Source organism: Vanellus vanellus, assembly GCF_965231255.1.
Source record: "Vanellus vanellus genome assembly, contig: HAP1_SCAFFOLD_71, whole genome shotgun sequence".
In the NCBI taxonomy this organism is placed as follows: Eukaryota; Metazoa; Chordata; class Aves; order Charadriiformes; family Charadriidae; genus Vanellus; species Vanellus vanellus.
Window position 1 is genome coordinate 134608 of NW_028126759.1, and position 20189 is coordinate 154796.

The following is a 20189-nucleotide window of genomic DNA, read 5'->3' on the forward strand; positions in this document are numbered from 1 at the left end:
CTTGCTACCCGGGATTACAGGGACCAAAACCACAGGAAAAATGTCAGCGGGAGACACTTGGGAGGAATTTCAGATGCATCCCAGAAGATGGAGCATTGTCCAAGGAGAAAAATCATCTCGGGTATCTTCCCTGGAGGAGTCTGGGGTTGCTACCCGGGATCACAGGGCCCCAAAACACCGGAATAAAGACTCAGGGACATACCTTCAATGAGTCTCGGATGCTTCCCAGAGGATGGAGCATTGTCCAAGGAGAAAAATCATCTCGGGTATCTTCCCTGGAGGAGTCTGGGGTTGCTACCCGGGATCACAGGGCGCTAAACCACCGGAAGAAAACACTCAGAAACAGAGCTGGGAAGAGTCTCGGGTGCATCCCGCAGGATAGACAATAGTCCAAGGAGAAAAATCAACTTGGGTATCTTCCACGGAGGAGTCTGGGGTTGCTACCCGGGATGACAGGGCCCAAAAGCACCGGAATAAACACTCAGGGACATACCTGCAAGGAGTCTCGGATGCTTCCCAGAGGATGGAGCATTGTCCAAGCAGAAAAATTATCTCGGGTATCTTCCCTAGAGGAGTCTGGGGTTGCTAGCCGGGATCACAGGGCCCTAAAGCACTGGAGAAAACTCTGCGGGAGATGCCTGGGAGGAGTTCTGGGTAGATCCCGCAGGATGGACCACTGTCAAGAGAGAAAAATCATCTTGGATGTCTTCCCTGGAGGAGTCTGGGGTTGCTACCTGGGATGACAGAACCATAAACCGCGAGAAAAAAGACTCAGGGACATAGCTGCGACAAGTCTCGGATGCATCCCAGAGTATAGAGCATTGTCCAAGGAGAAAAATCATCCCGGGTATCTTTCCTGGAGGAGTCTGGGGTTGCTACCCGGGATTACAGGGACCAAAACCACAGGAAAAATGTCTGCAGGAGACACTTGGGAGGAATCTCAGATGCATCCCAGAAGATGGAGCATTGTCCAAGGAGAAAAATCATCTCGGGTATCTTCCCTGGAGGAGTCTGGGGTTGCTAACCGGGATCACAGGGCCCCAAAACACCGGAATAAACACTCAGGGACATACCTGCAAGGAGTCTCGGATGCTTCCCAGAGGATGGAGCATTGTCCAAGGAGAAAAATCATCTCGGGTATCTTCCCTGGAGGAGTCTGGGGTTGCTACCCGGGATCACAGGGCGCTAAACCACCGGAAGAAAACACTCAGAAACAGAGCTGGGAGGAGTCTCGGGTGCATCCCGCAGGATGGACAATAGTCCAAGGAGAAAAATCAACTTGGGTATCTTCCACGGAGGAGTCTGGGGTTGCTACCCAGGATGACAGGGCCCAAAAGCACCGGAATAAACACTCAGGGACAGACCTGCAAGGAGTCTCGGATGCTTCCCAGAGGATGGAGCATTGTCCAAGCAGAAAAATTATCTCGGGTATCTTCCCTGGAGGAGTCTGGGGTTGCTAGCCGGGATCACAGGGCCCTAAAGCACTGGAGAAAACTCTGCGGGAGATGCCTGGGAGGAGTTCTGGGTAGATCCCGCAGGATGGACCACTGTCAAGAGAGAAAAATCATCTTGGGTGTCTTCCCTGGAGGAGTCTGAGGTTGCTACCTGGGATGACAGAACCATAAACCGTGAGAAAAAAGACTCAGGGACATAGCTGCAACAAGTCTCGGATGCATCCCAGAGTATAGAGCATTGTCCAAGGAGAAAAATCATCCCGGTTATCTTTCCTGGAGGAGTCTGGGCTTGCTACCCGGGATTACAGGGACCAAAACCACAGGAAAAATGTCAGCGGGAGACACTTGGGAGGAATTTCAGATGCATCCCAGAAGATGGAGCATTGTCCAAGGAGAAAAATCATCTCGGGTATCTTCCCTGGAGGAGTCTGGGGTTGCTACCCGGGATCACAGGGCCCCAAAACACCGGAATAAAGACTCAGGGACATACCTTCAATGAGTCTCGGATGCTTCCCAGAGGATGGAGCATTGTCCAAGGAGAAAAATCATCTCGGGTATCTTCCCTGGAGGAGTCTGGGGTTGCTACCCGGGATCACAGGGCGCTAAACCACCGGAAGAAAACACTCAGAAACAGAGCTGGGAAGAGTCTCGGGTGCATCCCGCAGGATAGACAATAGTCCAAGGAGAAAAATCAACTTGGGTATCTTCCACGGAGGAGTCTGGGGTTGCTACCCGGGATGACAGGGCCCAAAAGCACCGGAATAAACACTCAGGGACATACCTGCAAGGAGTCTCGGATGCTTCCCAGAGGATGGAGCATTGTCCAAGCAGAAAAATTATCTCGGGTATCTTCCCTAGAGGAGTCTGGGGTTGCTAGCCGGGATCACAGGGCCCTAAAGCACTGGAGAAAACTCTGCGGGAGATGCCTGGGAGGAGTTCTGGGTAGATCCCGCAGGATGGACCACTGTCAAGAGAGAAAAATCATCTTGGGTGTCTTCCCTGGAGGAGTCTGGGGTTGCTACCTGGGATGACAGAACCATAAACCGCGAGAAAAAAGACTCAGGGACATAGCTGCAACAAGTCTCGGATGCATCCCAGAGTATAGAGCATTGTCCAAGGAGAAAAATCATCCCGGGTATCTTTCCTGGAGGAGTCTGGGCTTGCTACCCGGGATTACAGGGACCAAAACCACAGGAAAAATGTCAGCGGGAGACACTTGGGAGGAATTTCAGATGCATCCCAGAAGATGGAGCATTGTCCAAGGAGAAAAATCATCTCGGGTATCTTCCCTGGAGGAGTCTGGGGTTGCTACCCGGGATCACAGGGCCCCAAAACACCGGAATAAAGACTCAGGGACATACCTGCAAGGAGTCTCGGATGCTTCCCAGAGGATGGAGCATTGTCCAGGGTGAAAAATCAACTTGGGTATCTTCCCTGGAGGAGTCTGGGGTTGCTACCCGGGATCACAGGGCCCCAAAACACCGGAATAAAGACTCAGGGACATACATTCAATGAGTCTCGGATACTTCCCAGAGGATGGAGCATTGTCCAAGGAGAAAAATCATCTCGGATATCTTCCCTGGAGGAGTCTGGGGTTGCTAGCCGGGATCACAGGGCCCTAAAGCACTGGAGAAAACTCTGCGGGAGATGCCTGGGAGGAGTTCTGGGTAGATCCCGCAGGATGGACCACTGTCAAGAGAGAAAAATCATCTTGGGTGTCTTCCCTGGAGGAGTCTGGGGTTGCTACCTGGGATGACAGAACCATAAACCGCGAGAAAAAAGACTCAGGGACATAGCTGCAACAAGTCTCGGATGCATCCCAGAGTATAGAGCATTGTCCAAGGAGAAAAATCATCCCGGGTATCTTTCCTGGAGGAGTCTGGGCTTGCTACCCGGGATTACAGGGACCAAAACCACAGGAAAAATGTCTGCGGGAGACACTTGGGAGGAATCTCAGATGCATCCCAGAAGATGGAGCATTGTCCAAGGAGAAAAATCATCTCGGGTATCTTCCCTGGAGGAGTCTGGGGTTGCTACCTGGGATCACAGGGCCCGAAAACACCGGAATAAACACTCAGGGACATACCTCCAAGGGGTCTCGGATGCTTCCCAGAGGATGGAGCATTGTCCAGGGTGAAAAATCAACTTGGGTATCTTCCCTGGAGGAGTCTGGGGTTGCTACCCGGGATCACAGGGCCCCAAAACACCGGAATAAAGACTCAGGGACATACATTCAATGAGTCTCGGATACTTCCCAGAGGATGGAGCATTGTCCAAGGAGAAAAATCATCTCGGATATCTTCCCTGGAGGAGTCTGGGGTTGCTACCTGGGATCACAGGGCGCTAAACCACCGGAAGAAAACACTCAGAAACAGAGCTGGGAGGAGTCTCGGGTGCATCCCGCAGGATGGACAATAGTCCAAGGAGAAAAATCAACTTGGGTATCTTCCACGGAGGAGTCTGGGGTTGCTACCCGGGATGACAGGGCCCAAAAGCACCGGAATAAACACTCAGGGACATACCTGCAAGGAGTCTCGGATGCTTCCCAGAGGATGGAGCATTGTCCAGGGAGAAAAATCATCTCGGGTATCTTCCCTGGAGGAGTCTGGGGTTGCTACCCAGGATTACAGGGACCCAAACCACAGGAAAAATGTCTGTGGGAGACGCCTGGGAGGAATCTCAGATGCATCCCAGAAGATGGAGCATTGTCCAAGGAGAAAAATCATCTCGGGTATCTTCCCTGGAGGAGTCTGGGGTTGCTACCCGGAATCACAGGGCGCTAAACCACCGGAATAAAGACTCAGGGACAGACCTGCAAGGAGTCTCGGATGCTTCCCAGAAGATGGAGCATTGTCCAAGCAGAAAAATTATCTCGGGTATCTTCCCTAGAGGACTCTGGGGTTGCTAGCCGGGATCACAGGGCCCTAAAGAACTGGAGAAAACTCTGCGGGAGATGCCTGGGAGGAGTTCTGGGTAGATCCCGCAGGATGGACCACTGTCAAGAGAGAAAAATCATCTTGGGTGTCTTCCCTGGAGGAGTCTGGGGTTGCTACCTGGGATGTCAGAACCATAAACCGCGAGAAAAAAGACTCAGGGACATAGCTGCGACAAGTCTCGGATGCATCCCAGAGTATAGAGCATTGTCCAAGGAGAAAAATCATCCCGGGTATCTTTCCTGGAGAAGTCTGGGCTTGCTACCCGGGATTACAGGGACCAAAACCACAGGAAAAATGTCTGCGGGAGACACTTGGGAGGAATCTCAGATGCATCCCAGAAGATGGAGCATTGTCCAAGGAGAAAAATCATCTCGGGTATCTTCCCTGGAGGAGTCTGGGGTTGCTACCCGGGATTACAGGGACCAAAACCACAGGAAAAATGTCAGCGGGAGACACTTGGGAGGAATTTCAGATGCATCCCAGAAGATGGAGCATTGTCCAAGGAGAAAAATCATCTCGGGTATCTTCCCTGGAGGAGTCTGGGGTTGCTACCCGGGATCACAGGGCCCCAAAACACCGGAATAAAGACTCAGGGACATACCTGCAAGGGGTCTCGGATGCTTCGCAGAGGATGGAGCATTGTCCAAGGAGAAAAATCATCTCGGGTATCTTCCCTGGAGGAGTCTGGGGTTGCTACCCGGGATCACAGGGCGCTAAACCACCGGAAGAAAACACTCAGAAACAGAGCTGGGAGGAGTCTCGGGTGCATCCCGCAGGATGGACAATAGTCCAAGGAGAAAAATCAACTTGGGTATCTTCCACGGAGGAGTCTGGGGTTGCTACCCGGGATGACAGGGCCCAAAAGCACCGGAATAAACACTCAGGGACATACCTGCAAGGAGTCTCGGATGCTTCCCAGAGGATGGAGCATTGTCCAGGGAGAAAAATCATCTCGGGTATCTTCCCTGGAGGAGTCTGGTGTTGCTACCCGGGATTACAGGGACCCAAACCACAGGAAAAATGTCTGTGGGAGACGCCTGGGAGGAATCTCAGATGCATCCCAGAAAATGGAGCATTGTCCAAGGAGAAAAATCATCTCGGGTATCTTCCCTGGAGGAGTCTGGGGTTGCTACCCGTGATCACAGGGCGCTAAACCACCGGAACAAAGACTCAGGGACATACCTGCAAGGAGTCTCGGATGCTTCCCAGAGGATGGAGCATTGTCCAAGCAGAAAAATTATCTCAGGTATCTTCCCTAGAGGAGTCTGGGGTTGCTAGCCGGGATCACAGGGCCCTAAAGCACTGGAGAAAACTCTACGGGAGACGCCTGGGAGGAGTTCTGGGTAGATCCCGCAGGATGGACCACTGTCAAGAGAGAAAAATCATCTCGAGTATGTTCCCTGGAGGAGTCTGGGGTTGCTACCCGGGATCACAGGGCGCTAAACCACCGGAAGAAAACACTCAGAAACAGAGCTGGGAGGAGTCTCGGGTGCATCCCGCAGGATGGACAATAGTCCAAGGAGAAAAATCAACTTGGGTATCTTCCCTGGAGGAGTCTGGGGTTGCTACCCGGGATGACAGGGCCCAAAAGCACCGGAATAAACACTCAGGGACATACCTGCAAGGAGTCTCGGATGCTTCCCAGAGGATGGAGCATTGTCCAAGCAGAAAAATCATCTCGGGTATCTTCCCTGGAGGAGTCTGGGGTTGCTACCCGGGATCACAGGGCGCTAAACCACCGGAAGAAAACACTCAGAAACAGAGCTGGGAGGAGTCTCGGGTGCATCCAGCAGGATGGACAATAGTCCAAGGAGAAAAATCAACTTGGGTATCTTCCACGGAGGAGTCTGGGGTTGCTACCCGGGATGACAGGGCCCAAAAGCACCGGAATAAACACTCAGGGACATACCTGCAAGGAGTCTCGGATGCTTCCCAGAGGATGGAGCATTGTCCAAGCAGAAAAATTATCTCGGGTATCTTCCCTGGAGGAGTCTGGGGTTGCTACCCGGGATTACAGGGACCCAAACCACAGGAAAAATGTCTGTGGGAGACGCCTGGGAGGAATCTCAGATGCATCCCAGAAGATGGAGCATTGTCCAAGGAGAAAAATCATCTCGGGTATCTTCCCTGGAGGAGTCTGGGGTTGCTACCCGGGATCACAGGGCGCTAAACCACCGGAATAAAGACTCAGGGACATACCTGCAAGGAGTCTCGGATGCTTCCCAGAGGATGGAGCATTGTCCAAGCAGAAAAATTATCTCGGGTATCTTCCCTAGAGGAGTCTGGGGTTGCTACCCGGGATCACAGGGCCCTAAAGCACTGGAGAAAACTCTGCGGGAGATGCCTGGGAGGAGTTCTGGGTAGATCCCGCAGGATGGACCACTGTCAAGAGAGAAAAATCATCTTGGGATGTATGAAGTGACTTGAGATATGTATCTAGCATAACGCGCCTGACAGAAGCGGACAAGATGGAACTCGACCACAGGCCTTGGAAAAGTGCAAAAGAGCTGACCTGAGTTGTTAATCACCAATCAGAAACAAGGACAGCATGTCCTTGTTGGGACAGTTAGACAAAAACGGGATGCTTGTGATAAAGAAGAATGAGGGAGAAGCAGAGAAAAAGAGAGGAGTAAGTGTAACGGTTTGCCTGGCGACTAACCAATCGTGAGCCTAGCTTTTGCAATATGCATAAGGTAATTATGTGTTTAGACCAATCAGTAAAAGACACGACTAAGTATGACTGTATAAAAACTATCGCTAAGAGCAATAAATCGGAACCTTGCTTGCATCAAGCTGTGTCCCCGTCTCTCAATCGCGGCAAATTGGTAACCCCGACGTGATTCCAGGGTGCAAGAACCACCTATCTGCGTGGCATGCTGCGAGTCCCACAGAACTTTGAATGAGCTGCTGAAAGGAAGCAGGAAGCGGCCTGAAATCCCTCCGGAGTAGAGAGGTGAGCTGTGGGCAATATGGGGAACCAGATGTCTCCCCCAGAGAGAGATGTATATGAGCTAATGAAAGCTCTTCTTAAGAAACATGGGAAAAATCTCTTGGGGCATAAGTGGGTGCAAGTGAAAATTCCCACTGTTACTGCCTCTACTATCTTTACGCGGGAGTTATGGGATAATGTTGGAGTGAAATTGTGGAATGCAGCGACTCGGGGGAATGCTGAAGCCCAACACATGCTCCCGTGGAGGAGGAGTATATTTGAGACTTTAAAAGCACAAGAGAAAGGGAATAAAGAAGAGCCAGAACAAGGAAAAAGTCATCCAAGTGACGACGATGTTCTAGCACCCCCACAAGTGGCTGCAGCCGGCTATCCCCCAGAGGATGATCCTTTTGATCCAGGACCAGTGGACCCTGACGCGGAACCACAGCTTTATCCCCCCGATCCCCATGATGTGTGGGCTAACATAAGACATCAAGCCCTAAAGGAGGGTGAGTTGGAGATTGCAAAAACAATAGTGGCCCCTGTTATATATCAAGGACGGGGAGCTCAGTGGGAAGCATTATCTTTCCCAGTAGTAAAAGAATTGCGCCGTACTGTTACTGAACACGGTCTTTCTTCTCCGTATTTTGCAAGTTTGTTATCCTCTGTTTTTGATACTTATGTAATGACTCCACATGACTTAAAATCTCTCGCACAGCTGTTGTTAACTCCAACACAATATACTCTGTGGGAATCGCATTGGAGGGGGGGGCTCCAGACTCTTCTTGTGTCATATGTGGGTAATGGCAATGCAGCCTTGGCAGCCTTGACTATAGAGCACCTTACCGGAACGGGTCAACATTCTGACCCAGTGGCACAAGCCCGAGATATCCCACGGGAAGCCCTTGAAGCAGTCCGAGAGGAGGCGAAAAAGGCCTTTTTTAAAGTCCCTGATTCCCAAAAACCACAAAAAGCTTTTACTACTGTTGTTCAGGAGCCCCGGGAGCCCTACATGCAGTTTATTGATCGGTTGAAACAAGCCTTGGAGCGACAGATAGATAACCCTGAAGCACGAGAGATTTTGTTGTTAAAATTGGCGGTTGAAAATGCTAACGCAGATTGCAAAAAACTTCTAAAATCTCTTCCAAATCAGAATCCCACACTAGTAGAGATGATAGAGGCTTGTAATAGGATCGGCACGGTGGACCATAAGTTTGAAGCCATGGCTTCTGCCTTCGCTGCCATGCCTGGCCTCGCGGGGCCTGGAAATTGTTTCGGTTGTGGTAAACCCGGTCATCTGAAAAAGAATTGCTTAACCACTAATGCCGGAACCAGACCCCCAGCACCTGGAATCTGTCCCAGATGCCGAAAAGGGCGTCATTATTCTAACCAATGTCGATCTAAGTATGATTTCCAGGGACAGCCGCTATAGGGAAACCGGTCGCGAAGCGCGGGACTGCGGCGCGCGCAGACACAAGTTCCACAACCAACATTTCAACCCCCGCGGAGGGAAGCGGCAATGCCTCAAGTCTCTGCCCAGCAACAGCGGGGAGCGCCGGATTGGACTTGGCAACCGCCCACACAGTAACGTTACTTGATTCTTCTGTTCATTTATTGTCTACTGATATTTCGGGTCCCTTGCCCCCTAAGACGCAGGCATTATTATTAGGGAGATCATCTACAACCTTGACGGGACTTTTTGTGTTACCAGGTGTCATTGATGCTGATAGTATTAATGAAATTAAAATCATGGCATGGACCCCGTTTCCCCCCTGCACTGTGCCGAAAGGCAGCCGCATTGCACAATTAATATTGATTCCCAAGGAAATGAGTCCCTCTACCCTTCAACAGAGGCAAGGGAGTTTTGGATCTACCGGGAACCCACAAATTTTATGGGTACAATCTATCTCACAAAAACGACCTATATGTCAATGTACCCTTATTCGCGGGGGCAGCAAGTGGTATTAAGTGGAATTATTGACACAGGAGCCAATGTTACAGTTATCTCTCAGGCCAAATGGCCCCCACAGTGGCCCTTAGCTAAAGTCTCTCAAACATTAGCAGGGATTGGAGGAACCGGGACCAGTCACCAAAGCTTGGAGCTAATTCAGATACAGGGTCCAGAAGGCCATACAGCCTCCATTAAGCCCTTTGTGCTACCCATTCCTATGATCTTGTGGGGGCGTGATGTGCTGTCCCAGTGGGGAATGTCTATTCAAACACATTTTTAGGTGGGGTCATTGAAGTGCGCGACACCCTGAAATTAACCTGGAAAATCGATACCCCTGTTTGGGTTGATCAATGGCCCCTACCGCTAGAAAAGCTTCGCACCCTCCAAGAATTAGTTATGGAACAGTTGTCAAAAGGACATATTGTACCCTCTGTTAGTCCCTGGAATTCACCTATCTTTGTAATTAAAAAACAATCTGGCAAGTGGCGCTTGCTCCATGACCTTAGAAAAATTAACGACGCTATGGAAGACATGGGGGCCCTACAACCAGGGCTCCCATCCCCTACTATGATCCCTCGAGATTGGCATTTGACTGTTATTGATCTCAAAGATTGTTTTTTTAACATTCCATTGCATCCAGACGATGCTCCTAAGTTTGCCTTTTCAGTTCCAAGCGTCAATATGCAAGCTCCATTGCAAAGATATCAGTGGGTTGTGCTGCCACAAGGAATGAAGAATAGCCCTACAATATGTCAATGGTATGTGGCTAAAGTACTTAGCCCGGTCAGAGTTGCGATGCCCGACGTCTTAGTGTGTCATTATATGGATGATATCTTAGTGGCTGCACAACAACACGAGATTATGGAGGAAGCTGTGGCCCTTGTCATGGCTGCTGTTAAATCGACAGACCTCTGTATTGCACCAGAGAAAATTCAAAAAACACCACCATGGAAATATCTGGGATGGCGTATAAGGGCTCAAACCGTTGTTCCTCAGCCCCTGCAGATACAGGCGGATGTAAAAAACCTGCATGATGTACAAAAACTGCTAGGAACAATCAATTGGGTCCGCCCCTTGTTGGGAATTTCCAACGTGGACCTTAGTCCTTTGTTCGACCTACTTAAGGGAAGCTCTGACTTGTGTGCCCCTCGGAGCCTTACTCCAGAAGCTATCGATTCCTTACAAAAGGTTGCTACAGCGATCACTCACAGGCAAGCACATCGCTGGGCGCCTGAGTTACCCTTTCACTTAACCATTTTAAATCCTGTCCGACAACCTCATGCATTGATATTTCAGTGGGACTATCAAAAGTCAGACCCACTGTTAATTATTGAATGGGTCTTCTTGCCAAACCAACCTACAAAGACCATCTTAACACAACATGAAATGTTTGCCTCTTTAATTATTCGAGCTCGGCAGCGTTTGCTGACATTATCAGGAATGGATTTTTCCTGCATTTGTTTACCCATAGCCAGAATTTACTTACAGTGGCTCTACCAGCAGTCAGATGCCTTTAATATCGCAATAGCTGGATATGCAGGTCAGCTAATCTCTCATTCGCCTCCACATAAATTATTTAATGTTAACTTTCAAGTGATACCTAAGCCAAAAAAGAGCGATCAGCCGTTACAAGCCCTTACTGTGTTTACAGATGGGTCTGGAAAATCACACAAATCAGTCATCTTATGGTGGGATGATCAACGTAAACAATGGGACTCAGATATAGAAACTGTGCCAGGCTCTCCTCAAATAGTAGAACTAGCTGCAGTTGTTCAAGCTTTTCGAAAATGGTCTACACCTCTTAACATAATCACTGGCTCAGCTTATGTTACAGGAATTGTTGAACGAGCTGACGCCTCTGTATTGCGTGATGTTTCGCATTTTGAACTGTTTAACTTATTGCAGGAACTTATCTCTCTTTTAGATTCTCGCTCTCATCCTTATTTTATTATGCATGTTCGGTCTCACACTTCTTTACCTGGTTTTATTGCAGAAGGAAATAGACAAGCCGATATTCTTACATTACCAGTGCAAGTATTACCGGATCGCGTAGCACAAGCTAAACTCAGCCATTCCTTTTTTCACCAGAATGCCGGAGGCCTGAAACGACAATTTGGCCTCACCGCTCAACAAGCAGCCAACATTATTGCCGTATGCCCCGACTGCCAAAAACACTCCTTTCCGACTGTAGCGGGAGGGGTCAATCCCAGAGGATTGCAAAGTTTGCAACTCTGGCAAACCGATGTTACCCATTTTTCAGAATTTGGCCACCTAAGATATATTCACTCTTCAATTGACACCTTTTCTGGTGCATTATTTGCCTCCTGCCATGCAGGAGAAAAGGCGCGCGATGTTCAAAAACACCTAATGCGTGCCTTTACCACTTTAGGCATCCCATTTCAAATTAAGACAGACAATGGCCCTGCTTATATCTCGGCTGCCATTAAAAAATTTTTTGATTCCTGGGGAATTAGTCATATCACTGGTATTCCTCATTCCCCTACAGGTCAGTCTCTAATTGAACGCTCTCATCAGTCTTTAAAAGGTCTACTACAACAACAAAAAGGGGGAGTAGGAACCGCCACCCCCGAGGAACGCTTACAGAATGCTCTATATGTTTTTAATTTTTTGAACTGTTCTTTGTTGGATGACAATCCTCCGATAGTCCGTCATTTTAACATGAATGCTTCACTCGAAATGCGAACTAAGCCACCAGTACTGGTCCGCGACCCAGAAACAGGTAAAGTTGTAGGACTCTTGTTACATGGGGCAGAGGCTATGCTTGTGTTTCCACAGAAAAAGGCCCTAGATGGATCCCGGCAAAGAACGTACGACCTTTCCGTGAATCCCTCCCACAACCACCTGGCGAAAACCCTGACCACCCTTCAAACCAGCCCTTGGATCAGTCCCTCGACCAGACCCCTGGACAACAAACGGACCACGAGGAGATAAACACCTTAAGTGGAATAGACTTACATGAATAAGTATCAAGAACTGCTTGTTAAACAGATTACTTGTGTCTTATGTAAACATTGTGACCCTTGGGTTTTGTGTATGTGCTATGCTTGTGAAAAAGAGTGGTGGCGTCAGGCAACTCTTGCAGGACGCTGGTGCGATAGTTGTTTGGAAAGGGAGTTTGAGATAATCAGACTCTTGCTTGTTACGGAGCACGAGGCACAAGATTCTGATCGATATTTTTATCGCCGTACCGATTGGGTCAAGACTGTGACCGAACAGGCAAGAAAAATATTGGTTTGCAGCTTGGAATGTAGCAGGTCCAATTTAGTACCTGCCATCTGGTCAGTCCTTAACAAAGACTGGAACCAGACAAAAGAAAAGTGTAAGAAGCGGTTTGCTTGGAAATTAAGAAAGGGCCGATGAAAGTTGCTCTCAGAATAGTAATTGTCGCCTTAATTGTGTTGAATCATTAAGCATAATGTTGAAGCTTATTGTTATAATCAGCCTTATTGCTATAACCGTAGCCTTTATACCTGCATCACTTTTTGATCCTAGAGAAAATGTATGGGTAACCTTGAGTAGGTCTGTTAACACCACCACATTTTGTGCCAGTTTGTCAACCCCTAGTGCACCCTTTTTAACCTGTTTAGTAGGGGTACCGCTAAATGATACCGACTGGGACGCACTGAAGGCTTTTAACCTGTCTCTGCCACGCTCGCGTTGTTCAGTAAACAGTACCAGGAACTTGTTTGAAAAACTAGAAACCTGTGCTGGCAGTCTCCCTATTAACCCTGGCGTGCAAGAAATAGAACTCGTAGATTCTCTGAATGCCTCTTATAGTCTACACCTGAATACTAGCGAGTGTCGTAATCCTCTTTGTAATGCAACCGCTGATCTCTTTGTGTATCCAATTGGAAATCGATCTAGCTGGAAAAGGTGGTGTAACTACACACTTACAAATCAAACTCACCCTACAGAAGGAATAGTAACCCCTAGAAAACTACCTTCTGGTTTGTTTTTTATCTGTGGCAATAGAGCATGGAACGGAATTCCTCCTAAACCCACAGGTGGCCCATGTACGATTGGTCGCCTGAGTTTAGCCTTGCCACATCATCACCCCAAAAAAGCTAACCCAGTGAGATGGAAAAGAGACCTTACCCAAGTTCTTGGTAACAGCTGTGATGATAATGTTCAACTCTGGAACAAATGGGAAGTAGTCTTTGCCTCCTTTTTTACCCCAGGTGTTGCTGCTGCCCGAGCTCACAGAAACATAGAAACGCTTTCTTGCTGGATTGTCAAACAAGCTAACCTCACCAGTAGAGTCTTATCAGACTTAGCCGATAGTCTAAGCTCTGTTCAACATGCCGTATTGCAAAATCGTATGGCCATTGATTTTTTATTGTTAGCTCATGGGCATGGTTGTGAAGATTTTGACGGCATGTGTTGCATGGATTTAGAAGATAACTCAAGTTCAATACACAAAGAAATACAGCAACTCATGGAGCATTCCCAAAAGATACAGAAAGATGTTGGGTTTTTTGGCCTGGAAGGCTTAGCAAACTGGCTTGGTATAGGAGGCTGGTTAAAAGGGTTGTTACAAAGTGCTTTGCTTGTATTAATTATTGTTATCATTGGATTAGTAGTTTTGGGTTGTGTTTTCTCTTGTATTAGAAAGCTGCTTACGCGTGTAGCTGGTCAAGTTTTGTTAGTGCAAAAAGAAAAAGGGGGAGATGTAGGAAGTGACTTGAGATATGTATCTAGCATAACGCGCCTGACAGAAGCGGACAAGATGGAACTCGACCACAGGCCTTGGAAAAGTGCAAAAGAGCTGACCTGAGTTGTTAATCACCAATCAGAAACAAGGACAGCATGTCCTTGTTGGGACAGTTAGACAAAAACGGGATGCTTGTGATAAAGAAGAATAAGGGAGAAGCAGAGAAAAAGAGAAGAGTAAGTGTAACGGTTTGCCTGGCGACTAACCAATCGTGAGCCTAGCTTTTGCAATATGCATAAGGTAATTATGTGTTTAGACCAATCAGTAAAAGACACGACTAAGTATGACTGTATAAAAACTATCGCTAAGAGCAATAAATCGGAACCTTGCTTGCATCAAGCTGTCTCCCCGTCTCTCAATCGCAGCATTGGGTGTCTTCCCTGGAGGAGTCTGAGGTTGCTACCTGGGATGACAGAACCATAAACCGCGAGAAAAAAGACTCAGGGACATAGCTGCGACAAGTCTCAGATGCATCCCAGAGTATAGAGCATTGTCCAAGGAGAAAAATCATCCCGGGTATCCTTCCTGGAGGAGTCTGGGCTTGCTACCCGGGATTACAGGGACCAAAAGCACCGGAATAAACACTCAGGGACATACCTTCAATGAGTCTCGGATGCTTCCCAGAGGATGGAGCATTGTCCAAGGAGAAAAATCATCTGGGGTATCTTCCCTGGAGGAGTCTGGGGTTGCTACCCGGGATCACAGGGCACTAAACCACCGGAAGAAAACACTCAGAAACAGAGCTGGGAGGAGTCTCGGGTGCATCCCGCAGGATGGACAATAGTCCAAGGAGAAAAATCAACTTGGGTATCTTCCACGGAGGAGTCTGGGGTTGCTACCCGGGATGACAGGGCCCAAAAGCACCGGAATAAACACTCAGGGACAAAGCTGCAAGGAGTCTCGGATGCTTCCCAGAGGATGGAGCATTGTCCAGGGAGAAAAATCATCTCGGGTATCTTCCCTGGAGGAGTCTGGGGTTGCTACCCGGGATTACAGGGACCCAAACCACAGGAAAAATGTCTGTGGGAGACGCCTGGGAGGAATCTCAGATGCATCCCAGAAGATGGAGCATTGTCCAAGGAGAAAAATCATCTCGGGTATCTTCCCTGGAGGAGTCTGGGGTTGCTACCCGGGATCACAGGGCGCTAAACCACCGGAATAAAGACTCAGGGACATACCTGCAAGGAGTCTCGGATGCTTCCCAGAGGATGGAGCATTGTCCAAGCAGAAAAATTATCTCGGGTATCTTCCCTAGAGGAGTCTGGGGTTGCTACCCGGGATCACAGGGCCCTAAAGCACTGGAGAAAACTCTGCGGGAGATGCCTGGGAGGAGTTCTGGGTAGATCCCGCAGGATGGACCACTGTCAAGAGAGAAAAATCATCTTGGGTGTCTTCCCTGGAGGAGTCTGAGGTTGCTACCTGGGATGACAGAACCATAAACCGCGAGAAAAAAGACTCAGGGACATAGCTGCGACAAGTCTCGGATGCATCCCAGAGTATAGAGCATTGTCCAAGGAGAAAAATCATCCCGGGTATCTTTCCTGGAGGAGTCTGGGCTTGCTACCCGGGATTACAGGGACCAAAACCACAGGAAAAATGTCAGCGGGAGACACTTGGGAGGAATTTCAGATGCATCCCAGAAGATGGAGCATTGTCCAAGGAGAAAAATCATCTCGGGTATCTTCCCTGGAGGAGTCTGGGGTTGCTACCCGGGATCACAGGGCCCCAAAACACCGGAATAAAGACTCAGGGACATACCTGCAAGGAGTCTCGGATGCTTCCCAGAGGATGGAGCATTGTCCAAGCAGAAAAATCATCTCGGGTATCTTCCCTGGAGGAGTCTGGGGTTGCTACCCGGGATCACAGGGCGCTAAACCACCGGAAGAAAACACTCAGAAACAGAGCTGGGAAGAGTCTCGGGTGCATCCCGCAGGATGGACAATAGTCCAAGGAGAAAAATCAACTTGGGTATCTTCCACGGAGGAGTCTGGGGTTGCTACCCGGGATGACAGGGCCCAAAAGCACCGGAATAAACACTCAGGGACATACCTGCAAGGAGTCTCGGATGCTTCCCAGAGGATGGAGCATTGTCCAAGCAGAAAAATTATCTCGGGTATCTTCCCTAGAGGAGTCTGGGGTTGCTAGCCGGGATCACAGGGCCCTAAAGCACTGGAGAAAACTCTGCGGGAGATGCCTGGGAGGAGTTCTGGGTAGATCCCGCAGGATGGACCACTGTCAAGAGAGAAAAATCATCTTGGGTGTCTTCCCTGGAGGAGTCTGGGGTTGCTACCTGGGATGACAGAACCATAAACCGCGAGAAAAAAGACTCAGGGACATAGCTGCGACAAGTCTCGGATGCATCCCAGAGTATAGAGCATTGTCCAAGGAGAAAAATCATCCCGGGTATCTTCCCTGGAGGAGTCTGGGGTTGCTACCCGGGATCACAGGGCCCCAAAACACCGGAATAAACACTCAGGGACATACCTCCAAGGGGTCTCGGATGCTTCCCAGAGGATGGAGCATTGTCCAAGGAGAAAAATCATCTCGGGTATCTTCCCTGGAGGAGTCTGGGGTTGCTACCCGGGATCACAGGGCGCTAAACCACCGGAAGAAAACACTCAGAAACAGAGCTGGGAGGAGTCTCGGGTGCATCCCGCAGGATGGACAATAGTCCAAGGAGAAAAATCAACTTGGGTATCTTCCACGGAGGAGTCTGGGGTTGCTACCCAGGATGACAGGGCCCAAAAGCACCGGAATAAACACTCAGGGACATACCTGCAAGGAGTCTCGGATGCTTCCCAGAAGATGGAGCATTGTCCAAGCAGAAAAATTATCTCGGGTATCTTCCCTAGAGGAGTCTGGGGTTGCTAGCCGGGATCACAGGGCCCGAAAGCACTGGAGAAAACTCTGCGGGAGATGCCTGGGAGGAGTTCTGGGTAGATCCCGCAGGATGGACCACTGTCAAGAGAGAAAAATCATCTTGGGTGTCTTCCCTGGAGGAGTCTGGGGTTGCTACCTGGGATGACAGAACCATAAACCGCGAGAAAAAAGACTCAGGGACATAGCTGCGACAAGTCTCGGATGCATCCCAGAGTATAGAGCATTGTCCAAGGAGAAAAATCATCCCGGGTATCTTTCCTGGAGGAGTCCGGGCTTGCTACCCGGGATTACAGGGACCAAAACCACAGGAAAAATGTCTGCGGGAGACACTTGGGAGGAATCTCAGATGCATCCCAGAAGATGGAGCATTGTCCAAGGAGAAAAATCATCTCGGGTATCTTCCCTGGAGGAGTCTGGGGTTGCTACCCGGGATCACAGGGCCCCAAAACACCGGAATAAAGACTCAGGGACATACCTTCAATGAGTCTCGGATGCTTCCCAGAGGATGGAGCATTGTCCAAGGAGAAAAATCATCTCGGATATCTTCCCTGGAGGAGTCTGGGGTTGCTACCCGGGATCACAGGGCGCTAAACCACCGGAAGAAAACACTCAGAAACAGAGCTGGGAGGAGTCTCGGGTGCATCCCGCAGGATGGACAATAGTCCAAGGAGAAAAATCAACTTGGGTATCTTCCACGGAGGAGACTGGGGTTGCTACCCGGGATGACAGGGCCCAAAAGCACCGGAATAAACACTCAGGGACAAAGCTGCAAGGAGTCTCGGATGCTTCCCAGAGGATGGAGCATTGTCCAGGGAGAAAAATCATCTCGGGTATCTTCCCTGGAGGAGTCTGGGGTTGCTACCCGGGATTACAGGGACCCAAACCACAGGAAAAATGTCTGTGGGAGACGCCTGGGAGGAATCTCAGATGCATCCCAGAAGATGGAGCATTGTCCAAGGAGAAAAATCATCTCGGGTATCTTCCCTGGAGGAGTCTGGGGTTGCTACCCGGGATCACAGGGCGCTAAACCACCGGAATAAAGACTCAGGGACATACCTGCAAGGAGTCTCGGATGCTTCCCAGAGGATGGAGCATTGTCCAAGCAGAAAAATTATCTCGGGTATCTTCCCTAGAGGAGTCTGGGGTTGCTACCCGGGATCACAGGGCCCTAAAGCACTGGAGAAAACTCTGCGGGAGATGCCTGGGAGGAGTTCTGGGTAGATCCCGCAGGATGGACCACTGTCAAGAGAGAAAAATCATCTTGGGTGTCTTCCCTGGAGGAGTCTGGGGTTGCTACCTGGGATGACAGAACCATAAACCACGAGAAAAAAGACTCAGGGACATAGCTGCGACAAGTCTCGGATGCATCCCAGAGTATAGAGCATTGTCCAAGGAGAAAAATCATCCCGGGTATCTTTCCTGGAGGAGTCTGGGCTTGCTACCCGGGATTACAGGGACCAAAACCACAGGAAAAATGTCTGCAGGAGACACTTGGGAGGAATCTCAGATGCATCCCAGAAGATGGAGCATTGTCCAAGGAGAAAAATCATCTCGGGTATCTTCCCTGGAGGAGTCTGGGGTTGGTACCCGGGATCACAGGGCCCGAAAACACCGTAATAAACACTCAGGGACATACCTCCAAGGGGTCTCGGATGCTTCCCAGAGGATGGAGCATTGTCCAAGGAGAAAAATCATCTCGGGTATCTTCACTGGAGGAGTCTGGGGTTGCTACCCGGGATCACAGGGCGCTAAACCACCGGAAGAAAACACTCAGAAACAGAGCTGGGAGGAGTCTCGGGTGCATCCCGCAGGATGGACAATAGTCCAAGGAGAAAAATCAACTTGGGTATCTTCCCTGGAGGAGTCTGGGGTTGCTACCCGGGATGACAGGGCCCAAAAGCACCGGAATAAACACTCAGGGACATACCTGCAAGGAGTCTCGGATGCTTCCCAGAGGATGGAGCATTGTCCAGGGTGAAAAATCATCTCGGGTATCTTCCCTGGAGGAGTCTGGGGTTGCTACCCGGGATCACAGGGCCCCAAAACACCGGAATAAAGACTCAGGGACATACATTCAATGAGTCTCGGATACTTCCCAGAGGATGGAGCATTGTCCAAGGAGAAAAATCATCTCGGATATCTTCCCTGGAGGAGTCTGGGGTTGCTACCTGGGATCACAGGGCGCTAAACCACCGGAAGAAAACACTCAGAAACAGAGCTGGGAGGAGTCTCGGGTGCATCCCGCAGGATGGACAATAGTCCAAGGAGAAAAATCAACTTGGGTATCTTCCACGGAGGAGTCTGGGGTTGCTACCCGGGATGACAGGGCCCAAAAGCACCGGAATAAACACTCAGGGACAAAGCTGCAAGGAGTCTCGGATGCTTCCCAGAGGATGGAGCATTGTCCAGGGAGAAAAATCATCTCGGGTATCTTCCCTGGAGGAGTCTGGGGTTGCTACCCGGGATTACAGGGACCCAAACCACAGGAAAAATGTCTGTGGGAGACGCCTGGGAGGAATCTCAGATGCATCCCAGAAGATGGAGCATTGTCCAAGGAGAAAAATCATCTCGGGTATCTTCCCTGGAGGAGTCTGGGGTTGCTACCCGTGATCACAGGGCGCTAAACCACCGGAATAAAGACTCAGGGACAGACCTGCAAGGAGTCTCGGATGCTTCCCAGAAGATGGAGCATTGTCCAAGCAGAAAAATTATCTCGGGTATCTTCCCTAGAGGAGTCTGGGGTTGCTAGCCGGGATCACAGGGCCCGAAAACACCGGAATAAACACTCAGGGACATACCTGCAAGGGGTCTCGGATGCTTCGCAGAGGATGGAGCATTGTCCAAGGAGAAAAATCATCTCGGGTATCTTCCCTGGAGGAGTCTGGGGTTGCTACCTGGGATCACAGGGCGCTAAACCACCGGAAGAAAACACTCAGAAACAGAGCTGGGAGGAGTCTCGGGTGCATCCCGCAGGATGGACAATAGTCCAAGGAGAAAAATCAACTTGGGTATCTTCCACGGAGGAGTCAGGGGTTGCTACCCGGGATCACAGGGCGCTAAACCACCGGAAGAAAACACTCAGAAACAGAGCTGGGAGGAGTCTCGGGTGCATCCCGCAGGATGGACAATAGTCCAAGGAGAAAAATCAACTTGGGTATCTTCCACGGAGGAGTCTGGGGTTGCTACCCGGGATGACAGGGCCCAAAAGCACCGGAATAAACACTCAGGGACAAAGCTGCAAGGAGTCTCGGATGCTTCCCAGAGGATGGAGCATTGTCCAGGGAGAAAAATCATCTCGGGTATCTTC

General features: G+C 49.7%; 1 protein-coding gene across 1 annotated transcript in view; it reads left to right on the forward strand.

Annotated features, from left to right (window-relative positions):
• Nucleotides 1-8331: 8331 nt before the first annotated feature.
• Nucleotides 8332-20189, forward strand: part of LOC309685777 (electroneutral sodium bicarbonate exchanger 1-like) — a gene marked incomplete at both ends in the record, with an annotated part of 120364 nt that continues 108506 nt past the window's right edge. Inside the window, 2 exons of the mRNA XM_082501496.1 lie at nucleotides 8332-8602; nucleotides 11264-11421. Of these exons, the coding sequence (XP_082357622.1) occupies nucleotides 8332-8602; nucleotides 11264-11421 (429 nt within the window). The remainder of the gene's footprint in view (nucleotides 8603-11263; nucleotides 11422-20189) is intronic.